The sequence below is a fragment of the Pelophylax lessonae genome, assembly GCF_965119305.1.
Source record: "Pelophylax lessonae genome assembly, chromosome: 1".
NCBI classification, from domain to species: domain Eukaryota; kingdom Metazoa; phylum Chordata; class Amphibia; order Anura; family Ranidae; genus Pelophylax; species Pelophylax lessonae.
Window position 1 is genome coordinate 600,100,331 of NC_138768.1, and position 23,652 is coordinate 600,123,982.

The 23,652-nt window shown below is 42.1% G+C and overlaps 1 protein-coding gene across 1 annotated transcript in view; it reads right to left on the bottom strand.

Annotated features, from left to right (window-relative positions):
• Positions 1 to 23,652, bottom strand: part of LOC309561875 (NACHT, LRR and PYD domains-containing protein 3-like) — an 85,120-nt gene that overhangs the window by 50,703 nt on the left and 10,765 nt on the right. Inside the window, exons 2-3 of the mRNA XM_082265940.1 lie at positions 6,132 to 6,400; positions 110 to 1,799 (exon numbers count right to left, since the gene is read on the bottom strand). Of these exons, the coding sequence (XP_082122066.1) occupies positions 110 to 1,799; positions 6,132 to 6,400 (1,959 nt within the window). The remainder of the gene's footprint in view (positions 1 to 109; positions 1,800 to 6,131; positions 6,401 to 23,652) is intronic.

The window sequence follows — 23,652 nt, forward strand, 5'->3', positions numbered from 1 at the left end:
GTTTTCTAGGTTTCCCATTATATTACTCTGATAAGCTTGATATGTTATTCTGTGCCATTTTTTATACAAAGAAAGCATTCATTTATACATGTACAGATTCACTACTAACCATAAATGCCTGCACCGATAAAGGTATGGCTGCAGTTTTTCCAAATAGTGTGCATTCACATGAGTGGCAGTCAAGTCAAGTTCAGCAATTTCCATATGGACCAGGTCTAAGAAATATGCCAATACATCAAAGTCAATAGGTGAGAATGCATTATCACTAATATTAAGACGCAGAGTAGATGGTGTTATCCTACTGGCCAGGTTACTGTTCTGTTGCTCAAATAAACAGTGAAGCAAGTTCAGGATATATCCCCCATTTTCAGAGTTCTCGATAATTGATTTTATCAGCCATGAGGTATACATTTCGTACTTCTTGGTTGCTTGAAGGTTCAGATGTTTCTGCAGTAAAGTTTGGTTTCTAACCGCTAGCAATCCAGAAACAAACCTTAGAAATAAATCCAGATATCCAGAATCAATGTCAAGTTGTTTCTGCACATCCAAATCCATGATGTCATCTAAGGGTTCCTCTACATGAACGTAATGAAAAGCTGCAAAAAATTCCTGGATGGTGAAATGGGTAAAGGACAGTACGTTCTCAACATATCCTAATTCTGGCACACAAGTCTTATCAAGAAAACTATTTACAATGTCACTTGGGAGTGTGTTAAACATTTCAAAATCAGCCTCATAAAACAAGGTTTCATGCTTTAAAAGGGAGCTGTACGCAATCTCTCCCAAACCAAGAACTCCTTTTAATGCCAATTCATTTTTTGTGAAATTGACTTGATGTGCATGGTATTTTAGTAAGACGATAAGGTAGTGACAGTAGATATCTGTCATTGTTTTTGGCCTTTCAATATGAAGATTAGAACATCCTTTTATAACACTGCAGACAATCCAGCAAAAAGCTGGGATATAACACAGTGTAAACAGAAAATGGTTCTCCTTAACGATCACAAATTGTTCACTTCCCACTTCCTTGTCTCCAAAAAATTTTTGAAAGTAATCTTCAATTTCCGTAACAGAGAATCCAGTAATTATCACAAAGCGATCAATAAAATCAACCGGAATGTGGTTAATGACTGTTGGCCTGCTAGTAAGCACAATACTGGCATTGGGGAGAAGTTCTCCTTTGATCAAACTCCCAACTAACTGAGGTAATTCCGCTTGTTTATCTGGATCAAACACATATTCATCTATTTCTAGCTGGTTGGAGGACTTAAACTCATCAAATCCATCTAAGATCACAAGCAACTTATCACTGTTTTTGAAAATGTCATCTATAATCTGTGACAAATGTCCATGTTTTTTCAGTATAATTTCCCGCAAAGTTACTGGTTTATTTATTAAGTTGAGGTCCCTGAAAGTAAAATTCAACACAAAGTCAAACTCTTGATGCGATACTCTATTAGAGAAATCAAAAATTAGTTTTTGAACAAAAACTGTTTTTCCAATCCCAGCTACACCGCTAACAAGGATTTTCTTGGGCAGTCTACTCCCGCTTGGATTTTCAAACAGCTGGCTCAGTTTTAGCTTATTTTCTTTTTTGTTCTGGAGGTCTATACGTTGTTGGCCAAATGTCAGCAATTCATTTTTCTTAATTTCTAGGCTGTAGTGTCCATTGACAAGAAGAAGGTTTACAAAATAGTCAGAGAAGGCTAATTTCTCCCCAAGTCTGCAGTTGTATGTCTTCATGCAGTCACTTCTCCGCAAAAGAACATCTCTGTGTTTCTGTATACTCTTTAAATATTCTGGAAAATAGAAAAAGGACAACTAATAAGGTTATCTAAAAAAATGATTAGTACATACATGTAACATAAAGTGAATCTTTATCTTTGCCCATGCAAAGCAAAGTATATGGTTCACCTATGACACTTTTCCACTGCAAGTACCGGCTCGGCTCCACTCGGCCCTGCTTGGCCCTACTTGGCTCTGTTTGGTTTTCAACTGCATGGTACCGCATGGTACGGTGTTGGAACGGTTCGGTACGGTTTGATATGGTTTGCTTTTCCACTAAAGTAAAGTGGGTGGGATAACAACGATTCTCTGACCAATCAGTGGCTAATAGTGACAAACAGTCAAGGCTGCATGCAAAGGATTGTGGGATATGGTACCGGTACGGCCCTCTTGGAACCACAACTTAGGTGGTACTGTTTAAGCGAGCCATACCGTTCGGTTCCATGTAGTGGAAAAGCGCAAAAGCGAGCGGAACCGTTCGGCTCCATGCAGTGGAAAAGCGCCAATAGTTTCTTCCAGCAGCATATATTTGCAAAGATCCCTTGTTGCTCCATTCAGATACTGGAAACAAGGCAAGGTGTAAGTCCCAAACCTACTTGTCGGAAATTACCTTTTGGAATTCTTCCTTGGTCCCTTGTAACAGGGCTGGGCCTATCACAAGGCACCAGAATTATCACATTAGGGATGGGAAATAACCTGCTCAACCATGCTCAGAAACAGCAGGCATTTCACTTAGCTATCAGCCCCTCAATGGAGTAGCAGGGGCGCATTATATGCTTCCCTGGGGATCTAGGTGAACCTTTTCTGTGTCCTGCATGATCAAAGGAATGGCTAATTTAAAAAGCTTATAAGCTTATACAGTCATCACTTAAAAAACAGATAAGTATAAATAACTACTTGGACCCACATAGCATAAAAGCAGGAAAGGGGGAAGCGATAAGGTCAAGAGAGTATAAGGGAGGAGAATATGTTACTTTGTTGGCTATTATGGAGGTTGTTCTACCACTGCATGCTATTCCTATTATTTAATTTAATTGAGGGCTCCTACAGCAGTTGTCACTCCTCCTGTTCCTTTCCTGAGTAGACCTGCTCTGAGCCTTTTACAGGCACTATTCACTCAATTTACGAAAGCAACTGAAACAGGAATTTTCTCAGACATTCTGAAATGTCCAAGCACAAAAAAACACACTTTCCCTTTTCTCATTTTTTATATCCCATACTGTAGAGATAATCTGATTTTGATGTCTTGGACAATTTTACTGAATTGCTTTCAAAAATTGTACATTATGCTTGGTTTATGTTCAAGGGATTCACAAAACAACAAGGTTCTCAATAATAGCTAATACTAACACCAATGAGTCCCAATAAAAGGATATATTTTCAGGCTCTATATCAGGGGTAGGCAACTTTAAAGAAGTAGATCTACCTGAACAATATGGGAGAAGTCAAAGATCACCGGGCACAGTGTCACTGAATGTCCCCTCCTTACACCTGATTTAAACCTCTAATTGCCATACTATTGTGATGCAATGGCAATCATGGGTTTAAACCATATCACCTCCTCACCACTTGTCAAACACTAGGATCACTTTTCAGAGGAGCAGCAGTGCCTGGTGCACTTGTGAATGAGCCCCTGGTTGGATTCGGCAGCAGCACCCTTAGGGCTTGCTTACACATAAAGTTGAGGGGTGGTAAAACTCTGCAGTTGAGTTGCGGTTTTACTGTCCCCAATCCCTGAGGCAGCAGCCAAAGGTGTACACATGCCGCAGCAGGAATTAAGATCCCTGTTGCTTTTGGTGGATGCTACTGCCTGCCAGTCGTGACCCATTCAAGTATATGGGACCTCTCTGCAAGTGCCCCGAAACTGCATGCTTTTGCAGAGTCCAAGGCAGTAAAGCAGGTTGTAGGAAAACAACACAACACTGCCTGCTTTAACCCCTTGTTTGCTGTACTGCACAAGGTTGCAGGCCACTTGCAGAGTGACCTCATTAACCTCCCTGGTGGTATGATTCTTTTGGATTTTAGGTGCTGAAAGCGGTACCATTATTTTGCATGTAATTCTTGTGAATGAGCAGCCCAAACCAACTGTATACATTTATTATATATATATATATATATATATATATATATATATATATATATATATATATATATATATATATATTATGTATACATATATATATATATATATATATATATATATATATATATATATACGTATATATATATATATATATAATGTATACAGTTGGTTTGGGCAGCTCAATCACAAGAATTACATATATATATATATATATATATATATATATATTTACATAAAAAGTACAGTAAAACTGCAGGAAAGGGCACTGGGGGGGCAATGTAATGTGAATTTTTTTTATTTTGAATGGTATCAGTGTGTTTGGTGTGTTTTTACATTTGAATTTGCCGCCGGTTCCACCCCCATGCGAACGTCACGTCGCCGGAGACGGAAGCCGGGGTTCGCAGACGATCTGGAGGAAGATCCGCCGCTGCATACCGCCCGCATACTTCGCTGGATCCCGGAGAAAAGGTAAGTAAAACCTCTACCAGGATCCAGCGATCTTCCTAGCGCTACCCTGAGTGTGGCTCGGTGGTTACCGCTTTTGGCTCTAAAATCTAACCTCGAGTCACGCTCGGGAATACCGCTAGGAAGGTTAACTTGAATGGGTCATGCTTGGCAGGTGCTACACCCACCAACCATGACAGGGTTTATAACTCCTGCTGCGGTTGCAACATGTGTACAAGTCCAGCCACTGCAGCTAAAGGGGGTGCAGTTGGGGTGGGGGGATAAAAACACGTCGTAACAATGGGGTTTTACCAGCCCCCAAACTGCAAATGTAAATTAACTCTTACTGTTCTTAGGTCCCTATAAGTCTGCTTTCACACTAATGTGCTGCAGTTTACCTGCACCATGGGTGCAGTGATCCTGGTTTAGCTGCACTTTGCCATAGACTTCAGGTGTGGTGCACTTTCTGAAAGCACACCAAAACTCAGGAGTTTTGGTGTGCTTTTAGAAAGTGCACCAAACCCGCAGGATATAATAGTAGTCTAAGGGTAAGCGCAGCAAACCCACAGGAAAGCTGCAGGTACACTGCACTGTACCAGCAGTATGGGTAAACCACAGCACATCAGTGTGGAAGAAGTATACTATTACTGTATGCCCAGTGTATTGCTTCATAATGACCTGCAGATCTCTATCCTGCTGCTGGCACCACTCTGGAAACTGCTAGCCAGGATAAAAGATGGAATGCAGTTGGTATCACTCCGCATGGGACAGGAGCCAGCACTACAGAAGAGGCATCGGCTTATGCGGCTTTTGCTCTCTACTACAGCTCAAACTTTAGTAGTCCCTCTGCATTGCACTCTATTTGATGATCTGGGATGGCGGATCAGCAAGCCCAGACCACGATCCACCAATCACCTGTCTGCGATCTACTAGTAGATTGCGATCTACAGATTACTGATCCCTGCTCTAAATAGAACCAGTTATTACTCTATACATAATAAAAATATAGTTGTACCTTCTTTTGATTTCATTTTTGCCTTTATTTAACACCTTGGATTCAAGTGAACCTTACTTAGTTGTACATATTCTGTCTAACAACAGACATTGCAAGATGCCCACAATTATTTATCAGTCAAAAACGCTTCTTCTGTGCATTCCTTTATTCAAGTTTCACTTTTTTTCTGGGGCCTGCCATCACCTTTCCAGCAAGAGTGCTTTTCTGGACAAGGAGGCAATCTCACTGGACACTGGAAATGCAGTTGGCATGGCTTAGCCAATAAGGCAGAGGAAGTCAGACCACAGTAATAAAGTGAAACTATATAAGAGAGGATCACAGAAGATGCTTTTTTAGGGTAATAAAGCCTAGCAGCAAGCAACCTGTAATGGTATGTAATGATTATGATCCTTTTCTCATTCTGCTCTGATTGTGGGTGGTCCTAGATGATGCACTGCGGTACTCTTGGAGAGTGGCTGTCTACATCATTATACTATGAAAGAAGGGCACTGCAGTGAGCCCCCTCATGGGGCAGGCTGATGACACCCTACATTCCTATCCTATATCCTATTTCTTCATAGTTGTGTGATGCTGGGCATTTATTAGACCTGGACATCTTGTTGAGACAAATAAGTATTGTTAGGGACTACTATAAATTGAAGGTAAGCATTGCAGCCTGGGCTACTTTTTTATTTTGAGTGCCTGCTGGGTGTTGCCCAGAGATGGGCTTTAAAGCTCAACTTTAAATATGAATTTCAGAGTCTAACATATGTGGCCAGCTGCAGATTTTATTTTACCATATGTAAAAATTGGATATGCACTTACCATTTTCCAAGACCATACAACTTTTAGAGTTTTTAATCTGAATAAAGAGATCACAAAAGACTGAAGCATTTTCTTCCCCAAGACAGTCAATAATATCCAGTAATCTTCTGACTTGTTTTCTGGGCCCTGCCCCATGGGTGACTTCCTCAAAGTCATCTTTTGTCAGTAAATGTTTTTGTCTTGCCTGGTCAAGAATAGAGTCAATACAATCTTCTAGTTCTTCCACAAGCTCTACACGTTGCTTCTGTAAAAACAACAGTGACGATTCCCTAGAGAAAAAAATGGGATCATCAACAAATTAAACAATTCAGCTTTTGCATCTGTAGCACCCTCCTAGGTAGTTGAGAAAGTATAGTTTTGAACCTTGTCTGCTTACCAGAGGAGCTGCAGGTAAATCTATATTGTTCTCTGCCTATCAGAGAGCAGGATTAGTTAGTAGGGTCTGCTCAATGTGCTAAGTATGCAATTCATTGTGTCTAGAGAAGTGTTTTACAATGGTCCAATAGGGAGGTGTGTTGGACAGTGGGAGGAAACCTGAGAAATGGATGCAAAGGCTTTGGTACAGTCCTGGTGATTGGCAGAGTGCAGGTCACCTCAGTGCATTCTGGGATACTGTATAAAAGCCAGGAGCATATGTGCTGCAGGGTCTTTGGCTGGAGAGCAGAGTTCCGGGTGGAGGAGGGGGGCTGTCTCCTCCTCTGTAGCAGTGGCATGCGGTCGCAGAAGTTCATCCTGGGGATCAGAGGAATGGATTAGAGGAGCTGAACCAAGAGGTCCAGGAGAGCTAACTGAGGGGGAGACACTAGAGACCCTGGGACCACAGTATCGTGAGTACAAGGACTCGTGTCACAGGGCCTGACCTGAGGGGGGCCACCCCACATGTAGGATAGTCAGAGGACAGGTATCAGCGGTGAATAGAAAGAGGACACTAGAGAGAGTGTCCTGAAGATAATTACAAGCTCACCAAGTCATCTTAGGAAAGAGACTTAATTCCCAAATTCACTTATAGTGGCAGGGTGAATCAACAGCCTGGCTGTACCTGAAGATAGGAGTCCTCAACCATTTGTGCATAGTTAATTTGGAGTTTCCCACTATTCCCTTCTCCTATCCCTAATTTAAATAAACACAAAACAACCAAATACCCCTGGACTGATTATTGAAGCAAGCCAAGAAGGGACTAGAAACTGTCGTTATTAAAGGCTGGTAACTCAGGGGGACCCGAGAGTTGTACATCTGGCAGTCCTTACGGGGGCAGTGCTGTACATCTCTATACCCCTTATGGACTAGAGCATTTTTTTGTAACCATCCTACCAGCCTGTGTCTCACTTGCTGGCCAATAGAGACAATCCCCCCTATACTCCCATTGTTCAGTGGCAGTACAGCCCTCGGAAGGCACCCCTGTTGCTATTTATACAACCATGGCACTGGCTTCTCCCCTAATTACTTGCAGCGCTAAGGTGCTTTATTGAAGCATCACAAGTTGGGCCCCTGAGATAGCATTTAGCTACCTAGCTCCTGACTCTTACCTAGTAAGTTCATGTTTGTCATGGCCTGCTGTTTGGATTCATCTGTTACTGACTCTTTGCTGAAATACAAACTATTCTTCTGGATTGCTGCCTGCCTTTTGACTATTTTTAAATTATGCTTTTCTGCTGCTTGCCCTGACCTGAAAGTGCTTCTGGATAATGCTGTACCTGCCCTGACCTCAGTTAGTCTGGATCACACTAACCCTCTACCACCAACAGCCTCTTAACATTTGTATAGATATTCTCCTGCCATGCTATGCCTCCAGTCAGATCCTCTTGATTACCTTTTCCTGTTTCCTACACTCAGTATCATGTTCCAACAGGCTGAAACTATAGCATTGTGAATCAAGTACCAGTAGGCCTGCTTACCTTAAGGAAATGGGGGCATCTAAAGATGAACAGGACATAGCCTCCATGGCAGTGCCCGGCTACTGCACATTAGCCTTGAAAAAAGCCAGAAAAAAGTTACAAGACTCAACTCCCCCAAACTTCAGTGAGATCTGGACACCATGTTTGGGATTCCTGGATTTCACCCTAGGTTCACTGGACATCCAGTGAATCAAACGTTTCTCAGTTTGATTATCCCTATTACGAATACACAGATACTGCATTGGTAAAATTCCACAAGTAACGTACACAAGTAACGCCAAAAAATAACTGGTAAAAGCACAATAGAATGCAGTGCAGTATACTCACCTACCAAGTACAAATTTATGTCGAACACAACAAATTCCCCTTTTTACCCTATATGTCAATGCAGGTATCTGTAAAAGATACATTTCTTTAAATTGGCTTTTAACTCTAAAACTTGTCCACATGTAAAGATTTAGAAGCTACAGTTTGTCTCTTTCAGCCTTGATTAAAAAAAAAAATAAACCATTCTTATTTTTATATCAGATCATTTTTAAAGGTGGGGTAATACAGCAGCATTTGCCATAAGGTACAAGTATGGCAAACTTACTTCAGGGTCTAACCTTCTCCAATACTGACAGCTCTGACGCTTCCCTCACTGGTCCTTGGTTAGTACTATCACCATATACTCTTCTTCTCGGCATGCCATCTTCTTTCTTCAGCTTTAGCTTTAGGATGGCCACTGATCATTTAAGTTCTGTGCTTGGGCACTGGAGTTACATTGTCCCCACATTTGGCTCCATTCTGAGCATTTTGCAGATGCAAGGAATGGGCTAAGAAAGAGATGTGCTGTGGACAATGTACACAAGAGAAAGGGGTGCTGCAGACCACACAGATAAAGATGGCAGCCTCCTTGGCTGTAAAGAATAGTAGGGTTTAGTTCAGCTTTAAAAAAGTCAGGTAAAAGCACAGCTAAACTGGTGACTTATGTGACTTTAGGACACTATGACAGTTTTGGGTTAGTCCACCAGGCCAGTAATGCACAAAATCATGGGCTTGCCAGGGCCATGTGTAGGAGTACAAAATGCACAGGGTGCAGGGTCAGGAGTTTGTAACACACAGAGTGCTGGGGTCAGGAGTACATAAAGAAAACAATGCAGGGGTAAGGTGAGTGACAGGAGAGAGAAAAATGGTACAAAATGAAGAGTCAGCAAGCAATACTTTTTCCTTTTTTACCCTCTGAGCAAACTTCTTCCCTCGAAAATAACCAAGGAAGAGCACAGAGGCAGCTTCCCTCTACTCTAAACTCTCTCTCTCTCTCTTGGACAAGCAGACAGTGGAGAAAGATGCCAACTACTGCAGTACTGGGTAACTACAGAGAAAGGAACCTAAAACAACCCAAAGAAGACAGAGGGCACACTTCCCCAAAACAAATTTCCTGTGCAAGCCAGAATTCTTCCCAAACAAAAATGTAAAAAGACCCCCTTCTCCCAGTACAAATCACCTTATGCTGAAATACCCCCTCCCAGGTTAAAATCTTTGTCCACCTCCAATTCCTCCCTCCAAGCACAAATCTTTGTCCCACCTAATCCTCCATCCCAGCACAGATCTTTCCCAATATCCTCACACTCAACACAAATCCCTTCCCCTGAAAAACAATCGCTCCATCATAAATCATTCCCACCCAAATCCACCTCCCAGCACAAGTCCTCCCTCCAAATCCAAAATCCTCCCTTCTAGCACAAATTCACTCCAAATCCCACCAAACATAAATTACCCCCAAAAAAAGCTTTCTCCCCCTCCCCTCCTTTATGGAACAAACCAACTTTGCCCCAAAAACATACCCCCTCCTAGCATTAATCTCCCCATATCCTCTTACCAATATACATTTTTCCTCCAAATCTCTCCCCCCAGCACAATATCTCTTACTCCAATCCCCTCTTCAAGCACAAGCACCCCACCCATCACACATTTCCCCAAAAAATCCCCCCACTCAGCACAAATTCTCTCTCCACAGCATAAAGCTTCTCCCCCCAAAATGTCCCCCTCTCTGCACAAATTCTAAAATATATCCCTAAAATATACCCCCCCCCCCGCATAAATTCCCCCATCCCCTCTCCCAGTGCAAAACATTGTCCCCCTCCCTCCTTCAGGTCATTGTGTCCCCCAGTACAATCCCCCCCCCCCCAAAGAGTGCAGAAGAATGCCAGGGTATTTTCTTCCTCCCAGACCCCCCCTCCTGTTGTGTCATGTCATACATGAGTGATAAGGGGAGCCTAGAGGCAGCTTCTCTTAATTTAAACCTTCTGACAGATGGACAGCAGGGAGAGATTCTGGCTGCTGCAGTGCTGGGCGACTGTAATGTCATAGACCTAGGGCAACCCATAGGAAATGGAGAGCACATGCCTTGGGTGCCTGGCACTAGCGACACAACTGATTATTCACATTTACAGGAATACATATTGTAAATTTCAAGCCAACAATCTATTATTTACTGAACCTGAGAAAAAGGCTAGAAAGACAAAAATCTTGGGGAAGGAACATTGTGTGCCATGTGACATAAATACTAATGAAACCTCGCAGTCATTTAAAGGATAGTATACAAAAGAATATCTTGAAGGGGTGTACACATGAGCCTAATATCGGAATGTAACGGCCCTTTCAATAGTACCGAATGACACGTCTGGCTACATTGGATTGTTAGTACAGGATCTCCCCCTGAGCGGATAGTGTGTACCAGGCTTTAGTGCACTACTAGTTCACATTAGATTGCATGCAGGAAAAAGTCTTATGTCAGAAATCAATGTTTTTGTATTATGTATGTATTTATTGATAGGTCAAAATGATGTAACATGCACTAAGCCAATAAAAACAAGCCAAAGCAAGAGTTAATTTCTTGCTGGAATACCAGTTTAACCACTCTGGCGTTTCTGGAAAATGAAACTGCTAATCCCATGTACTGTATGTGACTCCTCTGTACTGACACAGAAAATTCTGCTTCTGCCAACAGAGCTTGATTTCTAGATTGATATCATAGGCTGTGGCTGGGGGTGGTAATACTGCTGGGGGCAAGACACAGCCACTTACATGTCATGTTGCTGGTTGGGTCCACAAACCTAAAACCAAACTGGTTGTAGAATGTGGCAGCAGTTGGCTCTACTTTCTTCATTTCTCAGGTGTACTAAGGGGATGTCGCAATTTATCTCTTTTAGCTGTGATATTGTGGGGAATTCAGCACAGTGGTAGTAGCAATTTTAGTCAAACCTGTCCAAACTGTGGTTTTGGGGCTTGCCAACTTACCATTATTAAACAAAAGTTAAAGTCCTTTACATCAGGATTTCTCACACAGGGGGTTTCAATTTCACATAGCGTTTAAAGCAAAGCAGCCTCCTAGCTACAGTACATAGCAGCTCACCACAGGCTACACAGCTCTCAGCCTAGATTGATGACTTTGCAGACTCTCAGTCCATGACACAACAGTGTTTACACGCTGCTCCCCACAGCCAATAATTACAGGTGTCAGTCTGGTCAGTGCAAATGTGCAGCAGATGCTACCTGCATCATTGTTCCTTGTCCTAGCCTCTGGATATGGATCTCCTCTCTCTGGGGTGGAGCACCTGTCCCTTCATTGGAGCACACCTGACACCTAGGTGGAGCTCTGTGCTATGCCCAAGCCTGTCATTATAAGGGCTGTGCACACTTGAACACACCCTGGTGGTCTTCAGATAGACCTGGATACTGGCTTGGGGATCTCATCCCTTCTGAATCACTTTGAATCCTCCAAACTCGGGAAACCAAACTGGGAATACCAAAATCCAGGGAAAACCAAAAACCCAGTTTTCTCCATTCACAATTGATATTCCGGAATCCTGCACTCTGCATAGGTACAAGCAGGACCAGAACTGGGGGGGGGGCAGGTGCCCCGGGTGCAGTTTAGGGGCATGCTGAAGAAGGATTGTCCTAAATTTAGTTTTGCATGTCTGCAGTCAGCCGATGACTAGTCTGTGTCTTGTACAGCTTTCCCTAAGTTCAGCCTGGCTGTCAATTGCCCCTTCTGTCAGTAGGTGGCACTGTCACCTGGTATCAGTGTGAGATCTTACAGTGGGTCTGGATGCATTGCATTTTGCAGTTTTGTGTGGGTGCTATTGATTCTTAAGGGCACCCCCACGCAGCCACCAATTGCATGTATGTTCGCACCCACTAAAACACATGGTACCGCAGTACCATGAATTTTGGTGGGGCTCGATTTAAAAATTATGCCAGCGTGTTTCACAAGCACAGAGCAGCCTAATAAAAAATACAACATGCGGGAACATGCAAAAAAAAACAAAAAAAATAGCCTGCACCTCCTTGTGTGAATGAACCCTCAGACTGGTGTACCCTAAGATTGTGTGCAAATCTAAAGGGTGCCTTGACTGAAAAAAAGTTGAAAAACACTGGTCTAGATTATGAATATGCATATATTTTCCCAGCCCATTAGTAGGAGTTTCCTGTGCCAGTGGTGCATTATGGGAAAGGGTGTAAATATTTGGGGCTGGCTGATGCATGCTCTCATCCTCCTTGACCTTGGCCAGGGGAGGGTGCATGTGATGGAGCTGCTGCTTTAGGCCTGCCTGAGTGGGCCTGGGATTAGGCCTGCAGCTGAGGCCTGGTGCTTCTAATGCTCACTAGAGGCAGAAGGAAGTCCCCTGGATGTTTACTGACTCATCTGCAGAGGATGAGAAACAGGATGGAGTCCCATGAAGGTTGGTTGACTCTCTTGTAGGAAAAGGATGCTGCTGCTACTGGTGATGATTGCTAGAGAATTCTAACACAGGAGTGTTGGTCCTGAGTCAAAGCGTATTTCCCCGTGTTGTGCCCATGGACTGTGAGTAATAAAATCACTTTTTGTTTCATCTAAAAGTGACTGGCACCCATCTGTCTACATTTGCCAAAGTGATCTACCCCTAAGGTGAAATGTAAGCTCGCCCTGTCTCTGGGGGTTCCCCCCATGATTCCAGGGGTCAAGGGGGCACTACATATGTGTACAGATTTTTTTTTTTTTTTTTTTTACAGAAACAAAACTAAATAATCACAGAACAAACCATTATTTTATAAAAACACACATATTTACTATTGCTATACTAGTTATAGAATCCCAGTGGCACTAACAATCGTAAGTATGAAGAAGAACTGAACATTTTCAAGTAAACCTGTCACAAACTTGAACATCTCAAAATAAGCATATGAAGAAAAAATGAAAGGTATGTCAAAATGATCAGTTATAAGCATCTGGAGTTACTGTATATGCAAATATTGACTTTTCCTGTAAAATTCAGCCCCTTTTCTGCTTCCTGAGCCTCCCTGTTGTCCCTTTATTATTAAAGGTGGACTCAATGATCAACTAAAAGGCACAGGAGAGGATTAAATCAAACTTAGAGCCCCACTTAATCCATTCCTGCCAACTGTATGCATATATGCAACCTCACTGAAGTGGGTCTTCTTCTGGCAGGCAGTATATATGTGTAGCTGTGTTTGTCCTGGCAGCGTGCTGCACAGCTTGCTCTAAGCACAGGGAGGGGGCTCTCATTGAGAGCCCCGGGTCCTGTACTAACAAGGTTTGATCTAGGTCAATGCCAGGGCTAGAGTTAAGGCCAAACTTAGAGTCAAAGGTCAATGTCAGTAATTTTTAGGTAGGATTTAAAAAAAAACAAAATTTTTTAAATTAGTATCAGTGTCAGTTAGGCCCTGTTCACACTGGGGCGATCCGACTTCCCGGGGCGACCTCACAGGTCGCGGTGCGCTGCTCGCACCGCGACCTGGGAGCGGCCAGCACGGACTTCATAACATTGAAGTCAATGCAGGTCGCTCCAGGTCACCCCAAAGAAGCTCCGGACCCTTTTTCTAAGTCGCTCCTATTAGAACGGGTCCACAGCTTCTCTATGCCAGGCGACCTACGGCGACCTGTCAGGCGACCAGGTCGCCCCAGTGTGAATGGGGGCTTAGTGTCAGTGTGTTTTAGGTAGGATAAAAACAAAACAAAATGTGCACTATTGTTTCTGGGCCCTACTTTAGGTAGAGACAACATACAAATATGTGGTGTCACTGCGGTCGCCAGGAGTAGGATAATTTATTTTGGGTTGGTCTATGGTGATAGGTTATGGTAGTAGCAAGAAGAGTACAGCTACATTTTAAAAAATGTATAATTAAAAAAAAAAAAAAAAAAAATTATAATTATTTACTATTTTGTGCCAGTTTCAGATCACTGTGCAACCACTGATAATGTAAATCAACTGTTTCACTGTTATAAGCAACCAACTATTCATTCAGTGTTTACTATTGTGATTAGCTCTGACTGGCCGCAGCTAATCACATGTTACAGATGAGATGTGCTTGTCTATACCAGTGGTTCTCAATTCCGGTCCTCGGGACCCACTAACAGGCCAGATTTTAAGTATTACCTTGGGGGATGCAGACTAGAATACTGCAATCACTGAGCAGCAAATGAGATCACCTGTGATGTAATTTAGTTATCTTGCAAACCTGGCCTGTTGGTGGGTCCCGAGGACCGGAGTTGAGAACCACTGGTCTATACCATGTGATCACTGTGGCCAATCATAGATATGAACACAATAGTACACAATGAATGGCCATGAATGGAAGCCATCCAATGCGTACAATTGTCATGTGATCTGCTGTGATTAGTCACAGGGATTACATAGTACAGGCAGCTGTGTCCAGTTGAAATAGCAGATGACAGATCGCACCTGTGGGTTGCGCACAATGTGCATTCTGGGAAAAAAGTCATATGACATCCACCCAGAACAAGGAAGCTCCCGTCCAGGTGTCATTTGACAATGGGCTGGGTGGGAAGGTGTTCACCGTCTGTACAATTTGCATTTGATTTTTGTTTCTAGTGCTTTTAGTAAAACCAATTTTAGTTTACTCAATTTTGCTTTTCACAGATGTGTACATTTTGACTTTACATAGCACAGTTTTATTTAAACCTTTTTAATTTATGGTGATGACCCATTCACACTATGCATGAAATATACTTTTTTTTAGCAATGATCAATTTTTTTTAACTGGCACATGTGGCATAAAGAATTAGTTCCCTTAAACAAAAACTAAAAAAGACAAGTGAAACAAAAAAGGAGTAATGGGCATATAGCCACAGTCATCTTGTTGTGTTTCACTGGATTTTCTACGAAAGACCACAAATGTTAAAAAAAAAAAAGCAAAAATGCTATAAAAAAAAAAAAAAAAAGGTTCCTGTTAATGTTAGTGGAGGATTCTTATATGCATTCAGATTCCTCAGCTGCTGTGTTCAGTATTGTACTTCTCTAGCCTGTGGCTTATTCTCCCCTGACTCACTTATCCTGTCTGCCTGCTCCAAATTTCTGAGCCTATTCTTCTGGTGTTTTCCTTAATGTACTCCCTCTCATACTTTGTTTCTGCTCATTATTCAGTTTCTCAGTCTTATCTTTCATCTTACTATCACTGCTCCCTTCATCTGCATCTGCATGCACTGTGTTCTTTTTACGTGAAGCCATCAGTCTACCTCTGCTGCATCTCCTGTTCCTTTTCCTCTTTGCTTTATTACCCCCCCCCCTTTTTCCCCAATGTCATGAGTGTGTTTCTTTTCTGCCCACTCTTACTTCTTAGCACTAATGCTCTTGAATGATCACTACTGTTTCTGCTCTCCTTTTTTCTCCCAAGTCATTTAAAGAGGACCTTGATTGTAGCTTTCCTCAAAATGGGCAACAAAAGGCAAAGGACTATTCACCATTATTGTCCTGGGACTCCTAGCAACTGATCTTTTCCCCATTACTGACTTACCATTCCTTTTCCTGCACTGTGTCTCTGTTCAGACATATGTGAAACAAAATTAGAACAGCGCTCAACACCTACAGTGTTAGAAAAAAGTTAAGTGTGTTATGCAGCTGCTGTGCATCCAAAATAATATTGGAGAAAGTGTGTGTTACCAAATTAAAACAGCGCTAGCATGAAAATGTAAATATACCAATATACAAATAAATGCAATACATTAATATCAGAGGCGTAACTAGAACCTTCAGGGCCCCAATGCAAGAAACCATGAAGGGCCCCCCAGACCCCTGGCCGGGCCCTTCCCTTCAAGCCCAGGGCTCTTCCCACTAATCCTGGGGCTCTTTACTCTCATTGCATGGCCTTTTATTATGGTCCCGCATCAGGATCCTTTCACAAGTTCTGCAGTGGGCCCCCTTCCTGCAATCTTGGGGCCTCCCCACAGTGGTGAAATGCCAGGGCCCGGTCGCAAGTGTGATCTTTGAGATCCTAGAAGTTCACCCACTGGTTTGCTACCGGGCCCCCTGGAGCATGGGGCCCGGTAGCGATTGCAACCCCTGCAACCCCTGTAGTTACGCCCCTGATTAATATATAAAATGATCCTTTAAACTTAAAACATTATAAATGTCCTCCTTGGTAAATATAGTGACTCTTAAAGTGCTTAGGTGCGGATCCTTATTCCTGGTGCAAAATATAATTATAGTGCTCGAGTGCAAAAACGTCCAACAAATTGGTGCTCTTGTGAGTGGCCCTCCAGGTCCCCTACTCACCACAATGCAGATATATCAGCGCATATATTGATATAGCGACTTGAGATATATAGGCTCCAGTATTGGTTCCAAGTGCCCTTGATGGGATCGCTCCGATAGGCGGTGATCGTATAGCCAGGATATGTAATAAAAAGAGGGGCCAATAGTGTAATACGTAATGGTATTTATTCCCCAATCATTACATGCTATACTTACAGACAAATAGTATTAAAAGCGCATTGGATACAGGTCGGAACGCCGCAGCGGCGTGCGTTCCACGGAATCCAGGAAGCCAGACCGGAAGTGACGATGCGTGGTTCGTGCGCCGGAAATTACGTCAACGCGTTTCACCCTTCGTGTGGGCGTTTTCAAAATGTCTTTTGAAAACGTCTAAATGTCTAAAAGTTTTAAAGGCGACTCTGCACTATCGGAGGCTTTTGTTTTTCCCCCTTCTTTTATACCCGGGAACTGTACTGGAACTCTCTCCCTGATGCTGTAAGCCTTATTTGTACTGAAGCACGGAGTGGACAAGAGTGGTAATAGGAAGGATAGGATCGAACCAGGTTGCCAGTGTATGGGAGCGATCCCTGATATCGACCCGCCATTTACCCCTGTAGGGGTACGGATATCTGGTAAGCACAGGACCCCAGGAGAAGGGGAGCACCTTATCTTCCGCCCACTCACTGCACTCCGGGCGACATAGAAAAAAGAGCACTTTATTCCATCTTTTTATGGACTATATATTTATAGGACTTTTGTACCAGCTCTGATTGCACGATATTTGGACTATTTGAAAATACAGTGAACTTGCTTTTTGACCTCTTGGGTTCATATGGTTTTCACCTTTAATATTTATACCATTTTTTTGCACGGTTGCACTTATTTATTGGAAATTTAATATTCTCACCTGTGTGGGATGCACACAGTTTATTCACTTATTTATTTACACTGCTTATGAGTATGCATTTGCACTTTATTTTATAAGTTGAATAGATGGTTATGATAGTTCTTTTCTTTTTTGATTCGATACACACTTTATATAGTTTGATTAGTGCATCATATTTATATATTTTTTAAGCACTTCTGCACACCAACACTTTTTAGAATCACCACTATTTATTTTTATATATATTTTTTATGTTCCTAGATCTGTATTTATATTCATATTTATACTTATATTTATGTTTATTTTTTAATGCATCACAGTCAGTGAACACATTTATCTATTTATCCATTTATTGATCCAGTTTGATACAGGACATTAGTACACAGTGTTAATTTTAGACACATATTACACACACACTGTTGTTCCTTTACCAATTTTTTTCACCAATTATCTTTATTTATACAAGTCCTTCTCACACACACCCTATGTGCATTCATAAGTGTTGAACCCTGTTTTAGACTATAGCAGCCCAACCCAGATTTCCCATTAGCCTACTTTTTCGGCAGCGCCAATCACTTCTCTTTTGACACACTTACTTGACGCTTCCCTTTGGGGTTGCATCTTTTGAAGTGGGCAGCAGCCACCATTGTTTCACTTATATTTATTTATATTCCTTAGACGTATCCTTATATATTTTTTATTCCATATATTTTATCCTAAGCGCGGATCCCTCTTCTTTTCTTTACAATATAGTTTTTGTTTTGATCTCCATCCCTTTCACCTTCCTTTCCTAACCTTGGAATATCCTTTCTATTTTATTTACATTTAGAATCATTTTAAACAAGGTAATATTTTCCTAGCTCCTTATGGAAAGCTACCCTCTACTGTCGATTTTACATCCTCCTTCTTTTATTTAGTGTTAATATTTATTTTAATTTTTATTCTATTTACATATATATACATATTTTTAATATTCACTAAATATCATCTTTTTTATATGGTTTTATATGTATGATTTTAATCTTATTTGTTTATTGATGTATATGCTGTGGCATACCCCAGAGACATTATGGAGCATGAGCCCAAACGATTTAATCAAGCAAAGGTAGACTGTGCCCTTCCTATTAGCATGGTTCGTACAATTGAATACGACCATCATGTTTGGCTTTTAGGAGTTGCTAGGCAAATGCCATACACATTGCTTAAAATCAGATAATAGATGTGTTTTAAATATGACCACCAAATCATTTGACTCGGGGTTGCTAGGTTATGGGATAATATAAATAACGTGAAGTGAGGCAATATGGCGCAGCTCCTGATGACGTCATTGTGACGAAACACGTAGGTCGGAGCCACGAGCGTCTTTGCGTCACTTCCGCTACAGGCCGTGGAACACACGAAACCCGGATTTCCTGTATGTTTTCCAATGCTGATTTGAAATTACACTGTAGTAAGTGCGTTATTTTTGGTATGCAATAAATCTATCCAACTGGTATGCACTATGGTCTGTTGCTTTTTATATCTTTGCATGGACATGAGCATTAAGAAGGGAATTTAAGGTGACATTTGGCTGTGGATCCTGAGTTGGCTGATCTGGTCCGAGCTAACTTTCTGACAGGCCTGACCCCCCCTAGAGGGGACTGAGCTCTGGTGAGTGTGGGACTGGCAGGGGAGCATGGCTTGCGGAGCACCACCAATGTCACGGATACCTTTGGAGCACTTTGAAGAGCACCTGTGACTTTATTTGTAGAGGATTTTTCTTTGCAATAGATATTGTTTACATTTGGACACAAACTTTTGGAGTCTTGTTTAGCACTTTAATTCAACTCTAGTCACTTTAATGAAATTGATTGTTATATAGTATGATTTGTGTTTCATAGTTTGTGCACTTTTTTCAGCACTTTGACACTTTATATATTCTTATATTATGTAGTTTCCTTATTAGTGGTATAATAAAGTGCAATGGGCTCAACACTGGAATATAACACATATTGAATTGAATTTAATTCCTCTTCCATATCTCAGCCATGAGCTACATTACACTTCAACTAATAGTCTGCTGAGGATCACACACACCTGGTGATATCACTTTTTCCCTGCATATATGTGAAAATACAAACAGTGTGTTGCCATAGAAAACTATTAACTCTAGCAGCGCCAGGGCCCATGAATTACTCTTACTTTCACTATTTCCTCCATAATTGGTGTGCCCCAAATTTAAACTGTCAAATTATCTGCCAGGCACTGTGTATTGATGTCCATTGCGCTTTGTTAGGAGTATGAATAAGGTTTCAGTTATGAATATGTAAAGCATTCCTTAACATTCAGAGCCTTCAGAACTTTCAACCTCCAATTGTTGACACAGTTAGACATAAACACCAGTCATAAGCTCAAGGAACTGCTGCACAAAGCAAGCCAATTTATTGCAGGAACCCACAGGCAGGTTCAGATACAAAAATGTGAAAGCAGGCAATATTGCCAACCACTCAGCTTTTAGCGGTTCCAACTCCACCTACATTGTGACTGTGAATCAACTTTAAAGTGGAACTTTACCCAAAACAACTTGATAAAGCATGTGCAAAGTAAAAGTGCAGCTCCTCAAAAGCACATGAAACAAAAACACACATATATAAATGTAGCAGGATTCCCAGCCATTGTGCTGGATGTGGGTCTGCCTGGGTTACTGCTAACAACAACAGCACATTTAAGCATGTTCTCCAAGTGTGAGCACTGAGAAAATGACCATTCCAGTATCTTTGGGTTTTTATATTTATTGAGAACTTGGATGGGAGAAGGGAGTGGGATAATCCTTTGGCTCAACTATGCACAATTTGCGGGGGACAACTGAAAAATGCCTGTTGGCGCTGGCTTGATGCTGGTCAACGCCGGTTAACGCCGGTTAACTCTGGTTAACGCTGGCCTGCTGCCTGTTAACACTGAACTGACTTCTGATCACCTCCTTTGACTCAAAGTCTTTTTGAAGCTCCCTTTGGCACTCCTTGCTGAGGTAGCTACTTTTTCACTGCTGCACTGCTGAACACTTGTACACTTCAGGGCCCGCACCGGTACCCTCTCTCACACACTTATCTTCAGGGCTTAAACTCTGGCACCCCTTTTCTAAGCCTTCTCTACTGGTTAGCTGGCTGCTCCCTCTGACCTTCTGGAGTGGTCCCCTATCCTAGGCAGACCCCTGGGCAGTTTACAGTACTCACAACACTGCTTTCCTGGAAACCTCTGCCCAGCAGCTCCACTCGGTCCACAGCACACTGGATCCCTCTCAGCTCAACCTTCTGTCCTCTAGGCCGACTGCCCAGGACACTTTCCTCATACTGACAGGAGGAGAGACAGCCTTTACCCTCCTCCTGGGACTCTGCTTCCTGCCAAAGACACTCTGTCATGTGCCCCCCATCAGACTTATACCCCATCCCAGGATGCATTGCGGCAGATTCTGCCCTCTGGGATAGATACAAGCCCTGGTGTGCTATTGGTCAGGTTTCCTCCACTGTCCAATAAGAGCCCTCATTGGACATAGTGGGGAGACTCCCCAAGCTCAACAGGCACACCTGGAAACACATGACAGCCTAGCTGAACAATCAGGCCCCCCTGATAAGCAGACAGGGCCTCCCTTATGGTTTTCTTAGCACCTACCTAGGAGGGTGCTACATAAATATTGCATTAACCTTCCTAGCGGCATTCCCGAGTGTGGCCCGGGGTTAACTTTCAGTACCAAAAGCAGTAACCCCGAGCCACACTCGGGATTACCCCAGAATGTTACTCACCTTCCCTGTGATCCCCCGCCATCCTCCCTGGTGTCCTCCCCAGCGTCCTCACACTCTCTCCCTGCTCTGTGCACGGCCGATGCCAGCACTTGCCTTCCAGTTCCCTTCCCTGAGCATTGCGACGCAGGGGGGTGGAACCGGTGGCCAATTCAAAAGTGTAAATACACAAATGACATGATACCAAGCTGTGATCCTAATGGATTACACTGTATCATGCCATTTCAGCACATGCTTGCACCTGGTGACTTTTCCAGTGCCCTGCCTGTGCTTTTCCAGTGCTTTTTGACTGGAAAATAGAGAACGACCTTGGTGTCCAAAAAGCTTTTTTTTTTTTAAGTGCAAAAGACGAACTGGCAGTGAAACAGAGTTACTTGAAGAACTGAGCGATAGCTATTCGTGGGAAAATTCATCATCAGGTATGGAAAGTGACAACAGCGACAATTCCGATGTCTCTTTCTGGTACATAGCTTGTGGAATTTGGAAAGTATATCAAATGATTCTTCAGAATTTCCTATGCTATGTGCCAGAAAGAGACATTAGAATCGTCACTTTCCGTACCTGATGACGAATTTTACCACGAATCTCTATCGCTCAGTTCTTCAAGTAACTCCGTTTTGCTGTCGCTGTTTTCCAGTTCTTCTAAAAGGGTTTTTGCGCAAAAAGAACGCTTTTTGGATGTCATGGTCATTCTCAATTTTCCAGGCACAAAGCACTGGAAAAGCACAGGCAGGGCACTGGAAAAGTCACCAGGTGAAATCCTGTGGTGAAATGGCATGATACAGTGTAATCTTTTAGGATCACAACTTTGTATCATGTCATTTACTGTATTTACATTTTTGAAATTGCCGCCGGTTCCAACCCCCTGGATCGCACCGCTCGCAGGGAAGGGAACAAGAAGACAGGTGCTGGCATCGGCCGAGCACAGAGTGGGGAGAGAGTGTGAGGACAGCAGGAGGATTGCTGGAGGACAGCGGGGGATTGCAGGGGAAGGTGAGTTTTAAAATATAAAACAACAGATTTCCATGCAAAACAATGTACCACTTTTAGCACAGAAATCTGGACATAATCAGACCGCCAGGGAGGTTAAAATCCAAAGTAACAAAATTAAATTCCAATAAAAACGTCCATAGTGAGGGTAAGTGCAAAATGGAAACACCAGTGTTGGTATCACAATTCTTCTCAAAAGTGCTTCAGTGATCTCCCATCACCCATATAGAAAATGCAAACTCCCCAAAATGACTGCCTGCCACTGCAGTAGCATAAATGGCAAAAAAATATACTTATTACTAAATATATGATTGCGCTAAACTAAAAGCACTGTGGTAATTGATAAAGTGCATGAAACGTGTACAAATCTGTAGTGATACAATAGAAAGTGCACAACCCGTGACCTGACAAAATGAAATAAACCATATCATATCAAAATGTCCATAAAGCAGTCCATATTGTGTAGCAGCGGATATTCAGATATTAGTTAACACTTGATAAACGTGTTGTATGGCACTATACACCTCCACCAAATCACCCAGAGTGTATATGCGCTTACCAGAAACTGTGGACCCCTTATTATAGGATAAAGGATAAGGATACGGATAAAATCACAGGCACCAGACATCAGAAGGAGGCACCTTCTCCCCGTATTCACTGATGATCCCAATATGTTAACCCGGGAAATGGGCTTCCAAACAGCATGACCAGGGAAAAGACAAGAATGGGCTCGATAGTGAAGTACGTTTAAACAAAGGAGTTTATTAAGAGATGGATGCACTTACATTTTATGGATGAAAACAGAGCATGTAATCACATCATGCGGTCTCCGGTTCAAGAACACCTTCCGCGTTCCACGAGCGTGTTACCAGGAGACGAAAGTTTCGTAAGTACGCCAGCTTACGTCATCAGGGGCATGTGACCGTGACTGCGTCTACGCCATTTATACAACCAAGCCTCACATTGATATCCAATCCAACTCCGCCACATCAGAAATCCCTCCCCCCGGAACATAGATGAAGGACGGAAGCCCCGAATCATCATATGCAGGAGATGGCAGAGATAATAATGATAATAAACCAGATCGTTCAATATGGGAATAAGCAATCATATGCTATACATAATAACAGGAAATCCCCATATACTTTAATAAATAAAGGCAGAGGGATAGATATTTGGGAGGTAAAAAAATAACAATATATCCCAATAGAACTTAATGAAATATCCCGTATATAGCAATACCTCAATAAAATATAATTAATTTTAGGATTAAAAACAAAACATGAATAATTACAATATTTTAATAAAATTACTCAAATATTTGTTAAAATATTACTCAAAATTATTAAAAATATTAAAAATATTAAAAATATTAATCTGAGTGACTTATATATTAATTAATTAAATATATTAATTAGATAAATACATTGGCATGTT